Genomic DNA, 25,490 nt, shown 5'->3' with positions numbered 1-25,490 from the left:
AAATAATTGGCCTCATTCTCTGTGTTGACAGTCTTCCAGTTAACAGTGAGGTCAGTGGGAGTAATTGGTTAATAGCTTCATTGTGTCTTAAATTTAAATAGCACCATTAACCTCAAAGGTCATGAGCTGAAACTTCCACTACCAAACCACAGAATTTTATGGTGTGCACCTATGCTGCCCGGTTACTTTGGCAGAAAGCACAGAATTGTGGAAATAGTCTAAAGAAAGATACAGCACAGATCTGCTGGAGGGATTTTGCCATTTGTTGCCAGCAGTTGAAATTCTTTGTTATGTGTTCCACAGCATCACTGATACCTGGCTTTCCTTTACCCACAGAAGTAGGACCCTCTACCACAGCAGAATAAAATCTTACCTTTTATTTGACACCTTTTTAAAAAGTAATTATTTTTTTTTGCACACTAGGTCTATGTTGGTTATCTGTGCTCGCTTGGAACATTTTTTTAAGTGAGTTTTTTAGGTATTGGGGCTATGGAAAATGTTAAAAATAGGACTGTTTCATTTATTATGTGAGTTTAGAGTTCCTTCATTGTACGATGTCAGAAGAACAATTAAGTTTTATCTGAGCAGAGCAGGGTGTCCCTAGGTGCAGGTTACAACGCATCCAGTGATACTATTAAAAGAAAGATCGTTTGTTGTTGCATTAGGGAATCCTTATAAAACATCAGGAAAACTGCCTGGAAGAATATAAATGTGTTCAGGCAATGGAGTGAAATATTCTTAAACTGCAGGGTGATGGCCTGTAGCTGGATAGGTTTTCAGAGCAGCTGTTTTGATGTGATTGTTGTTTTTCCCAACAGTCATAAATTGGATGTACTAGAACCCTTTCTTTTCCTTGAGGCTTTGCTCTTTGGAGGTCCAGAATCAAAGCTTCTGTTATGAAAGGGAGATTATCTACCCCAGAGTTCACGAAATAAACTTTGCTGGGCTTTTTTTTCCCCTTTTGATAAGTTGTTTACATGCTTCCAAAGATGTTAGGCTTTTTCCATGTACAGACCAATGTAGTGTTGCAGGATTTGCTTTTGTGTAGCTGTTATGGGTGCATTGAGTGTTGGCCTTGGGTGTGGCTCTGTGCTAACTTGCCTTGCCTGAATCACTGCTCACTGAAGTGTTTATCTGTGCTTACAAACAGCTATGCTGAGTTACAGCAAGGATTGCACTGTGGTGTTAAGAGACCCCAGTGTGGCCAAAGCTCATTTAGGTGAGGGTCAGCTGGAGACCACCTGCCTTGGTCATCTGGTAGCCCCATGGTGGGATTGGTCTGACCAAAGGTGACTTGTTGAAGCAAGGTTCCCCTGGTGGTGACTGGACACCTCCTTAGTGTGCAGCCAGTGAACAAGAGCACAGTTTATCTTTCTCTCAGAGATTTGTAGAGCAGGACAGATGAACTGTGTCTTGGAAGTGCCAATTTCCTAAAACTTCCTGTACAAAGGGCTGGAGAGAGCAGCTGCCCAACAGATGGGTAACCTTGGGTGAGGTAAATTCATCCACACTGACTTTAAAGAGTGGTCAAGCCAATCCTCTCACATACAGCTTTTCTCCACAGACTGGAGAAAACACAAGCAGCCTGGCTGCTGCCTCATCTTTTACTTGCCTGTTCAATTAAAAAAAATAAAACAGCTGTGGCTGTGGAAGAGGCAGTTCAGCACAGAAGTGAACTCACTCTTGGGTGCCAACCTGCCAGCTTCTCTAGCTGGGCTGCACAAATCCCTTGAAGCCAAAGCACCAAACATCTATTGCTAGGTAATTGTAACCCAAAATTATTTATTAGGAAGTTTGGCCTGCAGAACTGCTTTTATACCTACTACTATATTTTTAGGGTTGTTTTTTTTTTAAAGGACTGTATTAAAAATACATTGTTCATCTGCCCCCCTTTAAAAGAAGCTAAAAATAATCTGCTAAGGTATGTCATACTTTGCAAAGAGAAGTTTAAAGAAAACTATAAATCCACAAGAAAATCTGAGAACTGGATAGGAAAACTAGAGTCATCCAGATCCCAAGAGATGAGATCCAGGAACTCTAGAGGGCAAGAAGAGGAGCTGCAGATTATTTCTTTCGATTGTCTGTCTTTAGCCTCCCCCTGCTTTTGTGTCAGTATGGAAAGTTCAGTGTTGGCATTGCTCTTCTCTTAAATACTGCATCAGATGTTTTTTATGCCCATTACCTTCTCTGTGTTTTACCTTCTTTTCCTTATTATAAAATTGTCATTTCTGTAATCTAAATTATACACTAAAGACTTGTGTGAACCATATTAATGAGGGAGCTGTTTATCCCTGAAATTTAGCTTACCTAGCCTTTATTTCTTAAGGGGTAGAATAAAACAGATGTACACAGGAAGCTTCTTGAACGTCCTGGCACTTGCAGATACAGGTGTAAGCTTTGGAGCATGAGGTAAGCTTGGTTTCTGCAGTAAAGCCATTTTAAACTTTTTCTCCTTTCCAGCATCCTTGTTTTGGTGATAGGTTGCATTAAAGGGTTTACCTGGAAATTGAGAATTGGCTTTTTTTAATGTATGAAATTGTAATACTTATTTACCTTTTCCCTGCTGCTACTAAAATGCTCTATGTAAGTGCCAGCTGCTCTAATAAGAAGTAATTTGGACAATTAATAGCTCTTGATGCTTTTTATTGTCTTTGTTTTTTGTATCTTCCCTGGTTCTTCATCCTTCCTGTGTAATTGCAAGTTGCAGGAGGCATAACCCTTCTGCATGCTGTTCACAGGTCTCCTTTGATTCCTCCTGTACCTCTTTCTGATCCAGCCACCTCACACTCTTCCCCATATCTCTTTCTGATCACTGTCTCAAAGCTTGGAAACATCAGCCCATTAATCCCCTTTCAGGTTTTTATCTTTGTTCTTGTTATTGATATTATTTGGCCTTAGTGAAGGTGTATAGCACACTGTATTACAGATGGGCTTAAAGCAAATCCATCAGCTGTTCTAAAATTAGGCAGTGCTGGTTGAAAGACCCTGTTCACATTTTTTATGAAGGTTTTTGTGCTTATACATAGGCACATTAAAAATGGCTGAACTCATGTAAATCTCCCTGGTAAGTCTGGAGTTCTTCAGTGTCTAGGTCCTTTCATTATTTACAAGTAAATACATTTTAAAAATGCAGTCATAAATCTTTGAAAACATCTTCATTTGTGCTCAGTTGAAACTTTGCTAACTGTATTATACAAAATTGACAGCAGTGTAGAAATGTTTTAACTCTCCCTGTAGGTAGGATTGAGTCCTGCTTGTAGTGATAGGAAAGCAAGCTGTAGGATTTAGGATGTCTGTCGCATACAACTTTTAATATCTCTGAATTTAAAAGCAGGAAAACAAAATCAGGGGACTGGAGGCATTAAAATCTATATTCCTGAGCCAAAAGTAAAAGAACTGGAAAGGGAAGAAAGAATTACTGGTACCTTACTGCTGTGTTAACATGTTTACCTGCAGTGTATGCTGCCTTTTGCTTTTCAGTCTTGCAGTGCTGGCAGTGGGTTCTTTAAAATGCATAGGAAATTGGTCAGGCGGGACACACTGGGACCGAGTGGATGCTCTGTGTTGCAGAGCAGCAGCTCAGCTGGGAGAGGAATGTGGAGCCAAGGGCATTGCTGGCCTTCAGACTTGCTGGGAAGGTGCTGAATCATATTCTCCAAACCCTTCTTGCACTGTAGCAGAGCTGCTGGCCCCCTTCCCTGGCTGGCCTGTGCCCTGACAGTCACAGGAGTCCTTTGCTGAGCCTGTTCACTGGCACACATGCATGCCTTAATCTGTGTGGCTGCCCAGCTTCCAGTTGTCAATTGAGGATGTGGTTCCTATCACTGCGAAGGCTTCTCTCTCCATCAGAGCTATTTACATCTATTCATTTTGTTACCTCTGTGCTCTGCTGTGCCCTGGAGAGTTTTGTTCCAGTCTCCCAGCGTTCAAACATAAGTATCCACAGTGGGGTTTGCAAATACACACATCTTTGGAAAATTGGCATGTGATACTTAGAGCAGCTATGCAGCATCCAAATTACACATCTCATAAGGCATGAAAAAGAAAGTGGGCAAGCAATGTTAAATAGTATATTTGTGCAAAAGCAGCTGAAGTGTGATTTCTGTGGGAACTGTGACTACTTGCCTAAGCTTTGTGCATCTAAATTCCTCATTTAAGGTTGTAAGTATTTAGAAAGGCTTTCTGTCTTGTTTTGCATCTAGTGTCTAGCTCTTTAAGGAGCTAGATCTGTCTACTCTTTACTTTTCTTGGTTGGTTTGTTTGTTTTTTTCTTTCTCTCTTTTCTGGGTTCAGATCCAAAAGGTGATAGTTTTTCCAGGTAGCTGTGTGTTATATTTCATCTCCTCTGCATCAGGAGGAATTTCATTGCACCACACAGAACATTGCATTGGCAGCAGAGTTTGTACAGCTTGTCAGTGGGTTCCACAGCAGGAACAGGACAAGAGGCAGGGACAGGTTCCTGTGTTTGAGTGGATCATCAAATAAAAAACTAATAATAGCTCAAGACCATGTCAGTCATCTTTTTCATCTACTGTTTTCTCAGAAATTGTTTGGTGTTTTTTTTAATATGGCTAGTGTTCAGTTATCATGACTTACATATTGTGCAGTGAAACCTTAAAAATTTGACTGTTTCATCAAATACATTAATTCACTAACCTTTAAGAGCCTGAAAAGCACTTTCAGTGTCACGCAAGGTTAGTCTCAATCCCCCACTGCTGCTCGATTTCCACAGGGCAGTTGGTAAGGTGTTTTATTTTGCTGGGTTTCTTTAATTACCCAGTAGCTAAACAAGTTACATATATATACACTTAATTGTAAGCTGTTCAAGTAACTGTGACCTTGTTGTATCTAACCTCTTTAGCCATTGTTTTTCCCTCTACCCCCCTAGTCCCTGCCACCTCCTGCACACATGTACAGCAAAGGGCAGTCAGCTTAACTGGGCTGATTTCTTTTTTTCTTTCCTGTTCTCTTTACTGAAATCTGGCTTTGGGTTAGATGCCATGAACAATTCAACTGTAGCTTTCTCATCTGAGTTTGTGACTGTCAGCAGCACATGAATTATATGTTTAGCTTTTCAGTTTCTTGTAATTTCATAGGTGTTTTAAATTAGTTAATTTTTTTTCTCTGTGTGTATATTTATGAGGGGTTTGCACACCTTCATGTTCCCATTTTCTCCTAGTGCTCTTTTTTAGCTAGTCATGCAGTGCGTTTGCATGGGGTTATAGGTGATGGAGGATATTTTAAATTATTATGAGATCTTCTGATGGAAAAACTGTGTGAGCTCAGTGTTGAAGACAGTGTTGATGTGGTATCTTGAACTGGAGGCTGTTTCCGCAGAGGTTCTTGAATTACTGCATAGGACAAACCCGGGTGCTTGCATTGTGTAATGTCCTTTCCCTGCCCGTTATCTTTATTAAATCATTTTGTACACGAGATCCATCTCTTGCTCACGCATGCCTCTCCTTGGTTCCTCATCCACCTGCACCCTCCCATCTGTCAAACAACAAAATAACTCTTTGATAAGAATTAAATATTAATTGTATGAGAGGAATGTCTTGGAAAAGAGTAAAACTGTTCCAGAGATAAATGTTTAGTTCTCCAGAAGAGTAGAAAATGAGGTGATGGAAAATGCCAGGTTGTAGTTCACAGGCAGCAGCATTTAAATGGTTTGCTATAATCATATTAGGATAGAATTAAATTGAGTTCTTTATTTTGTGCTGCAGTGGAATAGGGCTGTTACTGATCATTTTCTCCTCCCTCTTGCTTTGATGATTAGTGTGAAAACTCAAGCAGCAAAAATTACGGAGTTCTGCAGCAGTGCAGAGACAGTGGTGTGAGGAGGTCTGACTTGGAGTGTTGTGTCCTTGCACATGAGAGCTCTGGTGCTTCCCTAATAGACTGAAAATGAGACCACTGCTGCTTTATAAGAGGTCTGTTCCAGCCACATTGCTCTACAGCTCGGCAGATGGTGGCATGTGAATGGTTTCATATTGATTGGATGGATTTGCCTCGGGGTAATAGGAGTGTGGGTCCTTAAAGATGTAATTCTAGATTTTTTTTTTCATTAAAAAAAAAATCCAACAAAAATGTGTATTTGTAAACCACTGGTTTTTTACATTAGAGGAGTGTGTGGTAATCAAAGCACTGAAGTTACATTGAAATAAAAAGTGCTTAAATAGATGATCACAAGGACCAAAAAGCCAAGAATACTTATTTACTAAGTGATTACGTTTTTACATTAGAAGAAAGTGACACTTTTAATTAGTGTTCAAGGCATATGGTGAATGAGAAAATAAGCTTATTTCATGCAAACAGAAATCGATGCAAATAACCTTTCTCATATAAAAAGGGATGACTTGAAACTCAATACATATTCAAGAAGGTTAAGTCATTACTGCATCACTTTAATATTAGTTAAAGGCCAGCAAAGAAAATCACTACTCTGCATATACTTACTCAGCATGGATTGCTATAAATGAAAGAAATAGGTGATGGTGTTTTGTAGGTGGTAAATCTAAAGAAGCCCTCGTCCATCTAATGCTTTTGTTCTTTAACCTCAGTAAATAAACTTTTGGGTTTTGCCTTAACACAAGCAGTTGCCAGAGATGCCCAATTCTTCCCAGCCAGTAAAGACATTTTGTGATGCTCTTTGTTTATTGTTCTTTCTCACATCTCTGTTTTGTCTTTTCAGTCTTGTAAGTGTTGTTTGTAAATCTTTGGGTATGAAATTACTTTTCAAATGTGTTTGTACAGCACCTAACACAAAGATCCCAATCTCATTCAAGCCTCTGGGTGTTGCTGTAGAGCGTTGAGTGAACTGGTATTATTTTTATAGTAATGGAAGTATTTCTTGAGGTATTTGACCTTAAATAAAGTGGAGAAAAAATACTTAAATAGCTTAAATAGCAGGCATGATGGAATAGGGATGGTTTGATTCCTTGGGAGACTTAGGTGCTGTTGAACACTGGATCCTTTCCATGTATTTCCGTCTTGTGCTCTGATGCGTGCAACAGTGGTTTCATAAATGAATTTAAGCCACAGTAAGTCATAGCAGTATCTTATCAAGTTGTCTTCGATTTGCTTGAAGGTATAGTTCATATTTTATAGCAGTATTCTTTACATACTGAATTTTGTCTTTCCATGAAAGAACCCTCTTGTGAACATAATGCTGATTTTTGTTCTTCTGTAGTACAAACCAGTTAGTTGGGTGTGCTTTTCCTTTTAATTACACTTTGTTCTCAACACTGATTGGATTTTACCACTTTTGCTGAATGAAAAGCTCCTGTATAAATTTTAAGGTCCCTTTAAAAAAAAAAAAAAATCTGTGTTAAAAGCCAAGTGATTTTAGGGTTTTGTTTGTGGGCTCGCTGCTGGGGAGGAAAGGGCATAAAACGGTGACAATTTTTTTTCCTCCTGCTTGATAAGTGTAGGGGGGATTTATGTTGTATATCACAACCAGCAGCTATTCCAAGAAAAATCTTTAAGATGGTTACTTGGATCTGTGTACACTGCCCACCTGGTGGTTATGGAGTGAACTGTTACTTTAAAGAATAGTTTAAACAACAGCCATGTTTGGGGCAGGCTAATCTTGCAAAGAGAGCAGTACATATAACAGGAGTCTACAGTGTGATAAGGGGAAAATTCAGCTCACTGACTAGATGTTTTAATGTGCGAACTCTAGGGAAATAACATATTGACTATTCTGTTGTGCGCAAGAAAATTGAAGAACCCTTTGCAGACAGAGGGCTTGCAAAGGATTCTTTCTGTTTCTCTTAACCAAAATCTGTGGCAAGATGTTTGAAATCAGCAGGACGCTTAATGCTGCTTTGTTAAATAATGAGGTAATATTTTGTCACTTTTTCTGGGCAGCATCTGTTTTTTCTCCTTTTTCAATATGTTGGTGAAGGATTCAGTTTAATCTTATGCAAGTAAGATTTTTTTTTTTTTAAATCATTCTTCAATTTATTATTTTTTTCCTTTTGATGCTTTTGGAGAATTGGGTTGTCTTTTATTTGCGGTTTCAATCGGCTGCTGTTGCCTAGGACATTATGCCACGTAAGGCTTCTAAACTGCACAGAGTAGGTAGTTATTAACGCTGAATTGGCTTCTGGTATAGTCCATCTGGGCTCTGTATGAGAGAGCTTGCTAGCGGCTACTGATGCTAAGATACCCGCAACCTTTGGGATGTATGCGTGGTGGAGAGGGGCTCAGTGATATGAGATCACTTCTTTTAAGGGAAACTGTCATTAATGAGTCAAGAAACTGCTCATTTATGGTAAGGAGAGGGAGGGGGGGGCTGGGAAACAACCCTGTGATTTCATTTTGATATTGGATTAGCTGTTTAAGACAAGTTTCTTTTTGTGGGGATGGAAGATTGCACTAAAAATATGCTTTGCTCAGGGGCTTGCTGGCTGATGCTGGAGAGACTGTATAGAGAATCTGATGCTTTACAAATGTCACCACCGTGATGCGGTGGTCAGTCCCTTTCCCTGAAAGATAAATGGTACTATTGGAAACACGAGAATAAGGTTGACTTTTTCAACAATAGGATTCTGCCTTTGTCTTTCCAGAGAGAGGCCTCTGAGGATGTTTGAGCGTTTGTTTTAGTGTTTCTTGGAAAGGCTGCGTGTGTGGGGTGCTTTTTGGGAAAGTGGTCAGTGTGCAGAGTACCTGGATTTATAGACGGATAAGCTTAGCTAATTTTTTAGAGGAGCAGCGTGCGATTATTGTTTCAGAAAAATGGCTGAATCTTGATATGCATAACGAATTTATAGTAACAAAGTAGGCTGAAGTTGAAAATACTTAAAAATACTTTCTGGATGCCTTCTCTGGTGTTATTAACCCCTGAAGAGACCTTAAGTAAAAAATATGCATTACAAATCTAAGTTTAATATTTGGTGTATGTTTGCACAAGAATCTATGGTAATATACTAGCTGTTGTAGCATTTTGATGTCTGTGTGTTCAGTTTAATGGGTTACCTAAATTTGAGTTAGGAAATGTATCTTACAGGCTAGTTTAATCTAAGCTAGTTTTTACTAAGCTACAAATGTGCTCAGAAAGATGCGTGGTGAGAGAAATCCTCTGCAGCCTTTCACATTGTTCATATTTTAATTGAATTCAGTGCTCATTCCACAAATAGATTGTATGATGTTTTTTAAATGTGATTTTTCTCCTTGCTTGGTTTGTGTATAGCTGGATTTTATGAGCTTTACTACATTTCATACGTTTTATTGGTGTGTTTAGTCTCTGTGTGTGTTTGAGCGTGTCTATGGTTTAAAGAAATTTAAAATGTGCTGAATGTCAGTCCCCAGCTTAGCAGTGTGGAGGGAATATTTATACTTTATTAAAAATGAAACTTGTAGAACAATGATGATTTTATTTGATTTACATGTTTTGGAAATTATTTTGGTGGTTTGTAGTCAGATTTTCTTTCTCTAGGAAAGAGCTAAGTGAGCTTATAACGTGGCCCATCCTAGCTTTCTTGGTTTTCAGCTCTTACATTTAAAAACGCTTGCAGTGATACTGAATTTAAAAATATATATATATATTTAGTTGTTGAAATGAATCTGTGGACAGTAAAACTAAACGATCCTGTGTGTATTAATAGACTAATACTCGGTTGCTTTAGTTGAGATAAATGTAATTACAACAAACCTTGAATTTACAGAGTGCCATGCCTTGTTACTTTGGATAAAACATGCTTTAGGAAAATACCTCTCAAGTAAAGAGAAATGAATGCTTCCTAACTTGTGAGAATTCTTAAAAAACTTGCCGTGGTCGGAAGGGGGTGAAATATTGCTGTTTGGAAGTGAAGTTTTGTTAGTTTGTCAGTGGCAGCGAGCGGAGGATTAATGAGTGTGCATTGTTAAGCACGTTTCTCTAAGGCTGGAAAAGAAAATTCTTTTAAATGCCCGAAGTTTGCTGTCGTTTTATTTCCTGTCGAGCTGAAGAATAATGAAGCGAGGTGGCAAAATAGTACTGAAATACTACTGTCGTTCGGGGGGAAAGCCCGATAAAGAGGTGTCTGCTGTGCCTTAGACATTGTCAAGTGGCAGCAACATCAAATCCACTCCTTTAAAAATACGTATTTTAAAAAACCTCACCGCGTGGAAGGAAGGAGAGATGGGCTGATTATTAAAATCAATAGTACCTGAAAATAAATGCAGCTTTAAATGCACGTCAAAGTGCTTTTGTTGTGCCTTTAAGCCTAGAGGCAGATCATTAAATATGCATTTCTCCGGAAAGCAACTGTCGAAAAAGATAAGGTGGTTAAAATACGCCGGACCTGGGAGCGGGGCGCGCAGGAGGTAAGGAGATGTAGGCACTGGAGCATGGCCGAGGTACGGCACCGCCGGGCCCAGGGGTGGGAACGGGGAACCAAAAAAAAAAAAAAAAAAAAAAAGGAAAAAAAATTAAAAAAAAAAAAAACAACGGGGCTGCGTGTTGTTTCTTCAACCGGGCCTTAATTACTAGACACAAGCAGCAGTTCAGAAATCTGGTCTCTGTTGTTGTAGAGGTCACCGCATCATTAACATTGTCAATCTGGCAGCGGCTAATTTCAATAGCACCTGATGTCGCAACGCCTCCCCCCCCACACACACACCACACACACACACACACACACCCTCCCCCCCCCCCCCCCCCCGCCGCTCCCGCCCGCCCCCCCCGCGCGCGCGGCGCGCTCGGCCAATCAGCGCGCGGCGCCGCTGACAGATGGTCCCATAAATGGCGGTAAAGGGGCGACGGCGGCCGCCAGTCGCAGCAGGGCCCGCGCCGCTCCGCGCGCTCCGCTCCGCGCGTCCCGCCCCGCGCCGCTCCGCGCTCCGCCCGCCGCCGGCGCCGCCGCCCTCCCGCCGCAGCACCACACTGAGACAACGAGATAATATACTTAGCTCTTATTATTATTATTATTTATTATTATTATTATCGCTGCCGCTATTATTATTATTATCGATAATAATTTCTCGCTGCACAAACGTCTAGCAGTGTGCTTTGTGGATCTTCCAAAAAAAAAAAAAAAAAGAGAGAGAGAAAAAATAATAATAATAAAATAATTCCCTGAAACCTTAGCAAAACCGTTAGAAGAGTTGAAGCCTTTCAAGACACCCAATATTTGCCATTAAGAATGGTTATGGTAGGTATTAGTAGATTTAAAATCTGATCGTAGCGGGTTTATATAGAGGTAGATATAGAAGCTAACATACAGATTTTCCCCGAATCTGCATCATTCTCAGTCTGTGTTTTCCCATGAATTTAGTTTTCTGCTACTGATCTGTTTGTACATGATCTCTCCCTTTCCCCCCCTCCCTTTCTCTTTCCCCCTCTCTTTCGCTCTCTCTCTTTCATATTTAATGTCTGCGTATCCTTTAATAAAGGATGTACTTTGTCATTTTAAGGTAATTGCGATTTCTCTCAGAATAAAGAGAAAAGCTCATTTCTAATGCGAGGCTGGTATGTGGCTAACTGAAATGCAAAAGGAAGAAGAGGCTTTTTTTTTTTTAAGGGTGGGGGAGAGTTAATTTCCACATTGACATTTTGGGGATACAAATGCAGAGCAAAATCCTTGGGGGGGGGTTGTTTAAAAAAAAAAAGCCTCGAGATTGGTAATTTTCTTTTTGGTGGACTGCGCAATAGGTATGGTAATTTTAAAAGAGGGTGATTTATATGAGCTTCAGTAAATGCTGCATATTGTATTTCAAAGAGTTTCCTGTCGTGACCTCATAAAAAGAGGAGGAGGCTTGTATGTGTTGCAGTGCCTAGTATATGTCGATTTTGTTGCATCGTTGGGCAGCAGCGCTGTAAGAAGGAATGTCAGCTTTTACATAACGCTCTTTTTGCTTTTGACTCTGTGAGGGGCTGTAAGGGTCCATCTTTGTGATCACAGATGGAGTGGAATGGCTTGAAAATGGTAAGTGAACGGGGAGAGCCTGCTCGTGGGGTTTTGTCTCGTTTCTCGTGTGCCTCGCGAATTTCTTTTGTTCAGGGCGGCGGATCGTGAGTCATAAAATAAAATTAGAGAGCCTTGTTTATTTTTATTTTTTTTTTCCTTCGGTGGGTTATGTCTGCCTGTGTGTGTGCATATGTATCTGTACATCCATTTACCGTCTGTAGCTGCGATGGCACTCCACAGCGTTTCCATTGAACGTTGCGTTTCAGTTGAGCGCGGATGGTCTCTGCTGACAGTCACGGTGTCATGGTACCGCGTGTGCCTGGCGGAGCGGCCGGCCGATGATGCCTTTTAATCTCCCTTCCTATTACACCAGCCTTAAATACAAACCTAATAATCGCCTCTAAAAAATCCAGGTATCGCGTTTCCCATGGAGCCGGTGCTGTCGAGGATGGATGGGTGGATGGATGGATGGGTGGATGGATGGAAGCAAGCAAGGGTGTGTTTTTTTTGTGTCGGGGTGGGGGCTGGGGTGGGGTGGTGGGGGGGAGGGAGCCGTGTTGTTTTGTGCTTTTTTAAATGCCGGGAGAAGTCAAAGCCATTTATGTGAAAAATAGTATTTCTATTTTTAGCCCGTATTCTCCTGGCGGAGGAGCCCCGGACGTGCTCATCTCGTCCCCTCTTTTGTGCTTTTCCTTACAGATTGTGCAAAATGGCATGATCAGACACACAACTGCGGGCACCGGGGCTGCGCCGAGCGGGGCGACCCGGGTGGGGGCTGGGGCCGCCCGCACAATACCCGGCCCTCCTGCCAGCCCCGGGATGGGGGGGAGCCGGGGACCCCCCCTTCCCCCTAATTTAACGTTTTGCAGACTTTTGCCGCGGATATTTATTATAACCGGGGAAACAAAGCGACGGTCTTTTCCCATTCTTACAGGATTGTCTTTGTCTAGCTGCTTGTTTTGATGGGTGTAAAACAAATAAGATTAGACTGAGCAGCCGAACTGAAAGCGATAGCTGGGAGGAAAAGCCAATGAAAGGTTGCCGGGGAAACGAGCATAGGGGAAGCTGAGTGGGGGAGCAGGTGGCAATCATGTGGGAATACTGCAAACAGTGTAAAAAAAAAAAAATCTAAAAAAAAAAAAAGAAGCAGGGGCTACCTCGATTATCTCTGCTCTTCTTTGTGGCAGTCACAACTTTAATTATTCTTTATAAATAGGTGTTAATTACATTTCTGGCTCAGGCTTACAGTGATTTCTAGAAATCTGGTTTTAAGCATCTGTTCTTTCTCCTTTGCAAAAGAGGGTTATCTTTTTTTTTTTTCCTTACCCCCTCCCTGCTGTGAAATTGTACGTGCAAAAAATTGCAAGGAATCCTGTGAGGCAGTATAAAAAAAAATGTAAATTATATTGAATGAAGTTGACAGAGGTATAATAGTGAACTCCCACAGCTGATAGCTTCTGCAAATCATTTCTTAGAATTTTCCAGCAAATGTCCCTATGAGAACAGTAGGTAGAATGAATTTACCCTAAGCAGTGATTTTGTGTTAAGTGATATTGGTATTTTTACGAAATCAGATGGTTATATGGCAGAATAATCAGTTCAGGGGAGCTCACCATATTTTAGGGTTTAGGCACTGAGCGGAATTAACAAAAATACTGAAATTGTTCTTCTCTTCGTCTCCGGCCCCACCTTTAGCCACAGTCTATTCTGTATCTGCTGGAGCAATATCCACTTCCAGTGTCGGGCTCCTTGTGGCAACTCTACTTTTTAAACCACGGCTGAATATTTTGTTAATTGTGATGGTCTCTTAATTGTAGTGGCAAACAATAATGGGAAATAGCTGGTGGTGCTAGAAGTGTTAAAAAAGCGTAGTAGACTAGTAAGTGATAGACGGTAGCGTAAAAGATATAAAAATGTGGTTGCCCAGAAAATGTTCATCTATCACACATCAGGAGGCATAAGAAGCAAAGCAAGAATATAGAACACGCCTTTCTTTCTGTCTTCGGATTTGCAGATATTTTTACTTTATTCCTTCCTCTGGTGCAGGGTTACTTTGAATGCGAATTCAAGCAGGAATGGCAGTGCTTAGTTGAAATAGGAATTTAAAAAAAATTAAATAGCTCTTTTAATTTGCTCTAAGTATTGCTTCTGCTGCAGTCCTTTCTGTGAAAAAGTGATTGAATGGCCCTCTGAAAACTGCACTGCTTTACAATGTAGAGGGGGAGAAAAAAATCTTGAGGGGGTGTGTGCGTGTGTAAAATTCCGTATTTTACAGTCTGTGCATGTGCAGAGATGCATTCTGACATGCATTGTAGTTGTACGTGAGAGTAAAATAATTTTTCTTCTGTTCAAAACAGAGATACTGTGTTCTAAATCTGTTAACTTAGTCATGACAATAAATAAGGATGCCTTTTATTATACACAGCTGCATTGTTTGTTTTAAGAGTCATCAGCTAGTAGTTACATTTTCATTTTCTGTTCAATTTCGTGTTTTTACAAAGATTTAAAAATAATGTAATCCTTGTTTTATGGTGCACGTGTTCCTGCCCTGGTCTTCCTCTTTTCTTTGTTTTAAGATTATATTAATGAATACAGCCTGCATGTACATAGTGACATTTTCTTTCTGCATGTAAAAGATTGCATTGTAAATCTTCCTATAGAAAAATAGCTATTAAGTTAGCGAAATAGAATTAAGATTGCTAGTGGTACTAAAAGATGGAAATGTAAAACCTCTTTCTGTTGAGACAAAAAGATATAGATAACGTAGTTGTCCTTAGACATGACATTTTTCTTTTTTTAAAAACTGTTGTCTTGGTGTACTAGTCAGAAAGGAGGCAATCTTACAATTGGATATTGATGCAATGTGAATACCAGCCATCAGTTTAAAATCCTGTCCCCATGTACTCTGCTAATCAAGTTCCCATGTTAGATACAGGGATGCCTCTCCACTGGTGACTGGCTTGGTTGCCTCCTTTGCTTTCTTCTTCTTTATTAATTTTACCTTTTTGAGCTCTCAAAGTGAGCCTGAGCTGTTGTGACAAAGGATGGTTACAATGAGCTGGAAGGGGTATACTTAAAAATCCCATTTGAATGGGTTTGAAATAGTCTTCATCATCTTTATTTGGTCCTGTTAAATATTGTGACTCTATTGAAAGAAATCTGGTTGCATTAATCTTACATATATTTAATAGATTAATTTTTTTAAAATAATACCTTCTAAGTTACAGGGAATTTTTTTTTTTTCCCCTCAACCTTCCTACTTGGTATGCTGGGAGTGTACTAATTAAATGCAGGTTATTTTCTGTGAGTAATTGTCATACTGTTGGTACATAACCTAGAGCTACTCTACACCCAGAGGTTTTTCAGAAGAAATAAGGTACGATTGTGTCCTGTATTCTGGCAGGGAAATTTGGTGTGTTCTTTGGGAACTTGGACTTTGAAAATAATTTCAGCAAACAGCCCAGGCAAGAAATGGACAGTGGCAGAGAATATTATGGTGAGAGAGAAAGAGATGCAGATAACTTGACAAATCCACTTGTCTGTTTTGGCAGTCTGTGTCCTCTGGACACCTCATTTAAATGCCTGGACACATCAAAATGTACATTTGTTTGTCTGTGGGACAGCTAACTGGATACACTCCGATGCACTGGCAAATACTGCAATGCAGTATTTTTTCAATGTCATTGGGGTTTTGGGGGAGAAGTGGGCACAAACAGTTTTCTTGAAAGTGAGGTGATGTTAAAAAGCATGGTATCTCTGTAAAGGATGGGCCAGATTTTGCGAAATTTGCTAATTTGTGATGGAAAGTCACCCCTCCCCCTTGTACTCTTCTCCTCTTGCTCTTTTCCTTTCTGTGTAGGGTGGAGAAAGAGATGGGTACGCATGTATTTGTGTGTGTGCTTGTGCATGTGTATCTTCCCTTTCCATTTTAATGGACATTAAGGAAAACGCTGGGATTTGGATGAGAAGGGAAAGGGCTTTTGTGTAATGTAACACTCCCCAGTCGTTTCTGTAAACGTCCAGTTACCAGCATTGTAGGTCTCAGAGCAACTTTAAAAGAAGGCACATTTTTAATTTTCTAAGGAACTTTGTGGAGAGGAGGGCAGTGTTGCAATTCAACAAGTACTGTAGATTTAATCCTAATAAAACATGTTTAAAGCATACCTGTACCTTGCCTTAGCCTTTGGGTGGTTTTAACCATTTGAGATAATGTAAAGGGAAGATATTGGAGAAACAGATACTTTGAGACTGCTTGCTTGCTTTTTCCCTCAAGTGATCAGTCTGTACTTTTAAATACTGGAATATTTTAGGTGCAGGGGGGCTTTTGTAGGTCACTAGCTTTACAGCAAGAAGAAGAAAGGGGGGAGAAAAGGTCTCAATGTGTCAGAGGCAGTAATTGTATAAAATTAGCCATCTAGAAAAGGCAGGAAAGGCTTGGAGGAAAGAAGGAGGCACTAATATGTGAAACAGCACTGTGCTAGTCGGGGAGATAATGAGTGATAAATTTGAACTGGTGCAGTGGTGTGATGCCCATTAATTTCTCAGAACCTTGACTTTGCAGGTTTGTTACTCTGTTGTTCACACCTTTAATTATAACTAGTTTTGGATGATAGCTTGGGGCACTGAAGACGAGACCTTTTGTTTGTTGTTTACTCATTTAAATATTCAGAGTTTGCAATAGCATTGGAACATCAGTGGTAGAAATTAAATACTCTCAGATGAGATTATAATAAGAATGCAGTTAATTCTTGAAACTGCCTAACATTGTCTTATTTGTTGCATTTACATTGCTTGCATGAATTCATTAAGAATTAACTCAGCAATGTTGGGTTGAGCTTTTATTTTCTGTAGTGAAAAATCTGTGTTCTCTAATGGAGTTCCTGATGCATTATTGTTTCTTCTGAGCCCCAAAAAGTAGGGAGGAAGCAGAGAGCCAGTCTTACCTATTGTTCTACCCTTGACAGTGTCTTTCTTACATGAGGACTTCCACCTCAATGGCTAAGAAAACCTGTACAAGTCAGGAAATGCTGAGAACCAGTTAGAAATCATTAATTAAATGGGGAGAAAAGACAGAATATTAATAAAAATAATTAATTAAAACAAAAGGTAGCTAAACCTTTGTGTGTCCTCTCTGGAAATGAGATGTAGTTGCACAGTAAGATGCGAACCTGGCTGTGACAATGTTTAGAGGCACGATGTATATAAAATGCTGTAGTATGCCTTCGTTGCTAAGGCACGCGCAATTGCGTCAGCAATGCTGTTGTGATGGGAAATTATTTGTCCTTGAATTCTGGGGGATAAATAAGCTTTCGTTAATTTTATTCTTTTAAAATTAAACTTCTCTAATTACTATAAAATCCCGTACACGTCGCTGCTGGTAGCTCTCCCAGTCTGGAGCCGTGCGCCAGCATTTTTCGGAGTCAGGGCGGTGGCATTTGGTGGCTTCGGAGCGTTCGGAGCCCTTGGAGGTGAAGGCGGCGCGATAATGCGTGTTCATGTCAAAGCAGACGCCAGTGGCTCTGGGAGGTGGCTCCTGCTCGCAGCGCTTCGAGAAGGTTCCACGCGTAACGCCTCTGTGCCCACGTAAGTGATGCTGGCGTTGGCAGAGGGCAGCAATGCCACTGGAGCCTCTCCAGTAGCGCCAGTCCTTCCCATCCAGCCGCTCCGCCGCGCGCCCGGCAGCGCTCACCGAGCCGCGGACGGAAACCCAAACCGCTTGCTGAGAAGGTCCCACCTGATGTCCATGTAGAGGCCCCAAAAGGTTGCTGCTGGAGCAGGTAACTGTGCCCTGGTCCTACCTGTTGGCCTGTAATTGCATGCACTTCCCTTTGGAGAGGCTGAGTGGTTGCCTGAGCACTTCCAAGTATTTTCTCCCAGGCTGAGTGCTGTTGAAAAGCCTTTGTAGGGATGAAGGACGCGTGTCCTCCTTGCTTTTCTTCCTTTTAAGAATCTCTCGTGGTTGCATTCTGGAAAACTAGCAAAGGTAGCAGTTTATTCACTATTTATAATCGAAGGTAGAACTGCCTCCTCTTGTAATGTTCTGTCTAATTGCCCAGGAAGGACATAGTTTCAGATCCTGACTCTGCTCCTGCTGGTCAGCACAGTTGCCAGAAGTCCATGTTTCCCTACTGCTCTTAACAGCAAAATTGGTATTCGTGAGTTAAAGAATTGATATTACTAGACTGAACTTCATTGGAAGGTTTGACATTGGGGATTTTTTTATTTAATACATAGATTAAGACTCTCAATATCTATGAAGTGCTTGGTGTGTGTGGAAGTCAACCTGGTTCTAGTAGCTCTGGTTAGAGAGGGTCATAAAAAAACTACATGGGCGAAATACTAACAAACCTTTTCTAATGAGTGGAATGCTAACCTGGAGGAGAGACCGGGCCTTTTTTTGGTCCCCTTCAGCTGATACATAGACACCCATAGTCAGCAGCAGTTTAATGTTAGATAATGTGAAATTCATGACTCAACGGCATGAAATAACCCGTATTTAAGTCACTACACTGTGGTGGTGTTAACGCATTCTGCTTTAGGGATCAGAGCTATTTGAGGTGTTTGGCTTTTCTGCCTGCTTAAAGGGTTTATAAATGTGACTGTTAATTGCAATAATTTTATTAATCTTCTATTGGTCTTTCTTGATCTTTGCATGGTGGTCAGTGACTTTTTGCTTTACTGTGTGCAGAAGATCTTGTGGGCAAAGATGCTATTTCTGTACAGCAGAAGGCACAGTCACGACTCGGTAGAAGTAATAATGTATGTAAATAAATGCTTCTTAAATAAAAATAGTTCTAATATGTCTTTGTTCCAAATGAAGTTACTGGCAGTAGATGAGTAGGGGGAAGTTGATTTTTAGCAGAAAGCATGAATGCTGGAAATTCATCCTAATATGCCTGTGCCAGCTATACTGTGACAATGTTGCTGTAGATTCCCTTCCTGTGGGAGCAGCTGTTCAGGGAATTAAACTCTTTGCTTGATGCTGAGGGTCCTGAAAAATTCAGTGTGCAGCTACAGTGGTGGCTGTGGCCATTTTTAGTGTGGCCGTTGATAGGAACTAACTCCATGATCCAGCACAGTAGCATATTGTTCTTTAGACTAACTGGGCCAGGACAAAATTATCATTCTGTATTTCGTGTGCTCTGTGTGAGATTCCGGAGAGCACTTCAGAATTTGACATTGTGTTTGATAATTTATAGAGCACAGTTTATATTTAACTGTAGACACACTAATCCAGGGAAAAAGAGTAGTATATTTTTAGAATCCTTTTTTTATTGTCTGTGCTTGTCATCACCCAACTACTGAGAGAAGTGCTCACAAATGTAAATGCTCAGATAGAAATTGAGTTTAATTTCCATCGTTAGTCTTTGCTAAGTGCAGAAGTGAATATTATTTGTGTGATGTTCTTTGTGGTGATCAAGGAGCTTTGCAGCCGTACGTAGCTGATGCAGCTGCTGGAGGAGCCATGTTCTCCAACATTTCAGCACCAGGCTGGACCAGGACACTTGGGCTGAGTGCCTCCGTGGCCAGGGTGCTTAGGTGATGTAGCAGTTTTAATAATGACAGCGTGGCTTTTGTCACCAGCTTGTTTGAGGTGAAATGGATGGAAGTGGATCCAGCTCCAGGTTTAAAGCGCCTGCCTGTGGCTGCTGTGTGTTGTAAGGAAAGCATAGCCAATAGAGGACAGTAACTTGGTTGGTTTGACTTTTTTTAATACTCGGGTATTAGTTGACCTGTGTTTAGGCTCTTAGGACATTTCTCCCTGCTGATCTGTAATAGTGGCTGTTGTATTTCCAGTTGCCTTTTGGCATCTATGTGAAATATCATTAGTGGGGCTTGGAGTCAGGACAGCAGGGGTGGTCTGGGTTCCCCCCGTCCCCAAGCACCTGAACAGGGACTGAGCTTGGCAGGGCTCCTATTGGGTGCTTCCAATTCTGCTTGAGCAGAATTGTGTTCTAACCAGGGCACTGTTATCCATGAGATCTGCTCACTTTTTTTAAGGGAAGTTTTGGTAAATTTTTTATTTCTTGCTGTTCAGGGTATGTTTGTTTAATTCACATTTATTAAGGAAGGTATTTGGTTTGGCCCATGGCATGCTTCTCTTATGTAGTATAGAGATTAGTAGTTTGTCTAGCATAAAACATAAGGCTCTGTTAGCCTGACCTGTGACAGGTATATACTTGATATTTTTTCCTTTATTGATGAATAATATATTCCCAATCTATAATCATGTCTTTAACCTTAGTGTAGATGCTTTCACACATGAGATATTGTTTGAATTTAAGCATTACTGAGATATTTATCCCATGCAGTACTTTAAAACTTGCACTCATTTAAGCTATTCTGTAGGTAGTTTTTTTATGAGACCATCAGAGTGAACAGATGCCTCTGTTTACTCAGAGGTGATTTCTGATTATTTTGCTCCTAGAAGCTTCTCAGGTTTACAATTTGTGTTATCTGCTCACTATCTTTAGATGGTGATGGCATATTATGTTCAGTAATTCATTGTAACTTTGTCTACCAGACGTATGTTACAGAAGAAAGAATGTTTATATTTTATGAGAAGGTTATTTCCATAAGCAATATTAGTGTGGTACAGTGATGTAGACTAACAGGTGAATTGTGGAAAAGATGTAAATTTATTTTTATTGCTAATCTGGTTAAGTTTTAAGAGAAACACTGATAGCTTGCAGCAGGCAAACATTTCTAATGATGGAGATAGGACTTAGCTGAACATCATAGTTTCTATTTTGGGGTCTGTCTCGCTTAGACCTGCAAGCTGCAGTATCCATAGAGATGCTGTTGCCAGCAGTTGAGATGTACACATGTTGATTAGTGTTTCCTAATTGCATTTAGCAGTGTGTCTTCATTAAGGTCCTGTTGAGGACAGAGCCTTAAAACATCTTGGTTGGGGCGTGTGTCTTGCTAAGCCATCCATTCCTGCCTAATATAAGCCTGTCTTTGCATGAAAAATACACAGGCGGCATTTTCAGGAGAGCTTATGGCTTAGGAGCTGAAATCCTATTGCAGTGAACTTTAATGAATATTAAATTGCCTGAGGGCTTCTAAAAATTGTAGCTTTTTGTTTCTAGAACTTCAGTAGGAATAACAGCAGTGGGGGGTTTGGATGTTCCTAGGCTTCACGGAGAGCCCGCGCTGTCCTTGCTTTGCTTTGCCTTCTGGTAAGTAGACGTTTTTAGGTTTCAGTATGGCTCGTAGCACAGGTTTCACTGTCTAAATTCTGGGGTTGCAAACGAGTCTAGATTATTTTCTTAGAGGGGGAAAAAAAAACATAAAGTGGAATTGTGACAGGTCTACAGCAGCTGAAGACTTGCAGCTGTCTGCTTCTTATATGAACATGTACGTCCCCGTGGGAATCTGTGCGTCAGTACACAGTGCTACATACATATTCCCAAGTCAGTAATAAAATTCAGTTACAGATTAGCAATATATAACTCAGTGATAGTCAGTAAACCAAACAAGTAAGTAGTGATTAGGAAACAAAATTGAGCTAAAAATAAAATTTAGAAAGTAACCAGAAATATAAAAAGACTCCCTCAATTTCCTTTGCTTTCATTTCAGTGTATTTTTAGGCTGCATGTGCTTTAGACTGAGAATCTATCTTAAATGTTGATCTCTACCATGCTATTATTGTCTAATATGCAGGCTTTTGAGAGACCCTCTTCAGTCTTTCAGAGTTTTCCTCATGTACTTAATGTTTTTGGTGGTATATCTGTTTATTTATCACTCTGTTAACACATTTCAAACATGGTTTCTGTTAGTCATAGACTGTTTCTTCAAGAGGGACAATCCAGTCACTGGGACACCTCTTACCTTTGTGGTATCTAATAAACTGCAGCCCATGGAGAAAGAGGATGGTTTCATATTTTGGCTTGAAGTGTCAATCACAGAAGGATGTCTTTGAGATTTGTTTTTTTGGACTCCTTTAGCCTTTGTAAGCATCTTGAGAGAACAAGTAGTAGCCTCAGTGAAAAGACAGGAGGGAATAAGAAGCAGTCTGGAATGATGAAATTACTAAAAGCCCTTGTAAAATTTTAGGCACAGGGTTGCCTGGTATGAATTTGGCAGAAGTAGAAGTGTGAAGAAGAAATAGATGTTCCTTCAGAGCTGAAAGCCTGACTGTGTTGTCTTTATTTCAGTTCAAAAATAGTGCAGACCTTTGAGCCGAGGCGGCAGGTGACCCTCAGAGATGCAGGTGGGCAGGAGCCATTGGTGGCTGTGTCCCAGGACAGAAGTAGGACACATCCCTGCCACCAGCCTCTGCTGCACCCCATGGTCTGTGGGGTACAAGTGGTTCTAGGGGTTTTAAACCCATCTAATAGATGGGACACATCCATTTCCCTCTCCCAGTGTTTTCGATGATGGTTTCTCCAAAGCTGTGTTCTAGAGTTGGGTTTGAATGCTGTGAGATCAACGCTGTATTTTCCCATCTCTTTATTTATGAATTGTTTAATGGTAGAAATCACCATAAATTCTGGTGAAACCATTCTAAATCAAGTAGGGCATAACTGGCTGGCATTCCAAAAGTCAGTTTGCCTTAATGAAAAGGACAACCCTGATCCAGGGACAGAAGGAAACTTCTGTGCCCATCATCTATTTGACCACTTTCTTCCTCACCATTTCCCAAGTGCTGTTGCTGTGGACTTTAAGATATTGGGAGAACACTGAAGAATAGAACCCAACACCCTGAGGTTTCCAACAGGCATAGTTTCTTTATAGTCTTTGTAAGAGGCAAAGAAAAAGCTGCAAATAGTTGGAAGTAAATCTCAGTAAAAGTTCATAAAGAACCTCATGTTTTGTGAGTTGAGGTAGTACACAACACAGAACTATAAGTATATTCTGCTTCTGGACAAACATTGTTGTCCTTTTGAGTGTGCCACGCTTCCCAGAAACTGCTGTGCATGGAGTGCTTGTCTGTGCACCTGCTCCCCAGTCCTGTGTGTTTCCTCTGAGCTTTGCAGAGTGCTGAGCTGTATGAATGATAATTGTAGTTCTCCTCCTCCAATTTCTTACCCCCAGAGTACCTGCAGGAAGAGTTAGAGATTATGCAAAGTGTGTGATATGGTGCCTTTGTTCCTATCTTTAGTGTAGTTATTGGATATGTAGTTCCAAGTGTGTTTTCCCCTACTACTCACCTAGTAGCTAATGGTGTTGAAATAGTTGTGAATTATTTCGGTTTTTGCTTTTTCCCCCTGCTCATTCCCTTTAGTCCTTAAAATAAAATGCAAAACCATAGAGTCCATACTTCATGGGAACAGAGCACATTTATCTGAAACTCTCAAAAAAACTTGCAGTTTGGTGCAGCATTATTATACTGGTTTTCTCTTTGATACGGTTGTTAGGAGTTGTACCTTAATCAGTGGGCCAGGTTTGAGGGTAAAGTGGTGTGTTATGGGGCTGTCACAGCTTTCTGTGTAACTTCAGCAGTTTGCCTAGATACTTTCATCTGGTTTGACTTTTTATTTCACTTCTGTGAAATTTGGAATAAAAAATAACAGGTTTTGCCTATCTGCTTTTTGTCACTGTGTTGGTAGAGCAGCAGTCCTTGCCTTACTGCCCATTTGTACAGCACAACCTGGTGCTGCTATGGGTTATGTCCTTCAGGCAGTGCTGTGAAAACAAGTAATATTACCAATAAACTTTGCATTCACTTCACTGCAGACTGGGGACAGAATATTTTGGTTTAGCGTATTCGTGCAAAAGTCTATAATGGACTGGTTCAGGATAAATTTAGCTATTAAAGAAAATTATTTTCTCCTTTATTTGAACTGAGGCATCTTAAAATGAATGCATTTGTTGTCTTCTCCATTTGGATCATTTGTGTGCTCTGTACAATTATTGTGGCACCCATAAATGTGAATTTGCTGGGAGTGTTTGAACGCCATTTCAACCTGAGTGCAGCACACTCTGAAAGCAAGTTCAGACTGCTGTATCTGTGCCATGAGAGCCAGAGATTGCTAGTTTCTGAGCTGAGACTTTCAGCTATATCTATATTTTAAATATTAAATATGACTTTCACTCCCAGGAAGGTAAAGATGTAGCATGTAGAAGTGCATATGAGTGGGGAACATGTCAAAATACGGAGGGTTAGATAATGATTTGTTTCTGGGGTATTGGATTTGCCTCCAGGCAGATAGACTAAAAAGCTTCATTTTCTTCTTTTTATTTCATGTTCATGATGTATTTATTAGGTAAATAATAGCAAAGTCTAGTTGTGCAGTACATAAGCTTTAATAAAAATGTAATTGACAGTGAAATTTGACAGCTCTTAACAGTAAAGTGAATCTGTACTGGAGCTGCACACAGAGCATTATTTGCCACTCCTGAGGTCACTTTAGAAAGAAACCCACGTGTGGTTCAGGTGCACCTGCTTCTTGCTCGGGCTGCAGTTGTGATTTTGAACCAAGGAAGGATTAAAATCACTTTATGTTCTTTTCCTTCCATGGGAAGGTGGCATGATGTGTCCTGAACATTTTGTGATCCAGTGCCTCATTCTGCAAAAACGTGTTAAATCCCCATGGAGCAAGTAGCAGTGGGTACATTTTAAACTGGGATGGGTTTCCTGGGCTGGAACAAGGCTGAGGGACCTGGATGTGTTTGGTCCATGGGCATGGGCTGGAACACAACCTCCTGCCTTTGGCATGGCTATTCATGGCTCAGCAGATGGCCAGGCTGTGGATGGATTGGTCAGGCAGCTCCTGTAAATGGAGTTTTTCTCACCTGCAGAAAAGTTCTAGGGAAACAGAGACTTGTACTGTGCTGCCTTCCATTCAAAAGAGCAGATATGCAGGGAGTTAAAGCCTGTTCCTCATTGTATGAGGGAAACCTTTGTGAATCTACATTTATTTTCTTTGAGAGGTTTTGTTTGTTTCTTCTTTTGTCATCGTTTTTCACGAGATGGCTGTGGGACCTCTGCCATGGCACCATTTGTTTTCACTTGTAAAAGCAAACAACTTGCAATGCTAATTAAAGAGCTTTTTTAGATAAAGTAAGAGCTTTGCATTATTTATCTAAACTCTTTTTTATGGGAGAATGTTCTGAGTTTGTTCATTAATGAACACTTAGAAATAATACAAAATTAGACTTCATGAATTCTTCATGAGATGTAATTTGCCATGATCATTTTTCTTGGCATTTAGGTGCTGTGAACAGTTCATTATTCATAGCTAACTTTCTTGACTTCTGAGTCCTCAAAATGGATATGTCTGCGTGAATTTTCTGAGGTTTAGATTTTTTTTTTTAGGATTTTGATTTTAGGAAAAGATTGTTTGTGGTATGTTTAAAAACACTTCTCTTTAGTGCCTATAAATAATACTTATTCTTAAGACTTAATTGTGACTTTTTTTATACATACCAAATCAGTTTGTTTATTGTGGAATATGGTCAGTGGAGCATACATAATTCAGATAGCAAGAATGGGTGCTGATTATTTGCTGAATGCAGGCTCCTTTCAGTGCACATTTGTGGCAGCCTCAGTTCAACATGCAGACCTTCTTTTAGACTGCTGAGAACAAATTTTGTAAATACAAAAAAATGTATATTTACATTTATCAAGCCATTGGCTATTCTTATGCATGC

General features: G+C 40.4%; 1 protein-coding gene across 6 annotated transcripts in view; it reads left to right on the top strand.

Annotated features, from left to right (window-relative positions):
• Positions 1-7,632: 7,632 nt before the first annotated feature.
• Positions 7,633-25,490, top strand: part of ELAVL4 (ELAV like RNA binding protein 4) — a 64,791-nt gene continuing 46,933 nt past the window's right edge. Inside the window, exon 1 of one of the 6 annotated variants that reach the window (XM_088169733.1) lies at positions 7,633-7,841. In XM_088169733.1, the coding sequence (XP_088025859.1) occupies positions 7,794-7,841 (48 nt within the window). In that variant the 5' untranslated portion in view covers positions 7,633-7,793. Of the gene's footprint in view, positions 7,842-8,121; positions 8,276-10,195; positions 10,309-10,862; positions 11,136-11,722; positions 11,910-12,151; positions 12,305-25,490 lie in introns of those variants that run through there. The other 5 variants (XM_088169732.1, XM_088169736.1, XM_088169734.1 and 2 more) reach the window with 5 other exon arrangements.

The sequence above is a fragment of the Sturnus vulgaris genome, chromosome 9, assembly GCF_052056855.1.
Source record: "Sturnus vulgaris isolate bStuVul1 chromosome 9, bStuVul1.hap1, whole genome shotgun sequence".
Taxonomy (NCBI): Eukaryota; Metazoa; Chordata; class Aves; order Passeriformes; family Sturnidae; genus Sturnus; species Sturnus vulgaris.
Note: the sequence above shows the minus strand (reverse complement) of the source record. Positions and strands in the feature narration are given on the sequence as shown.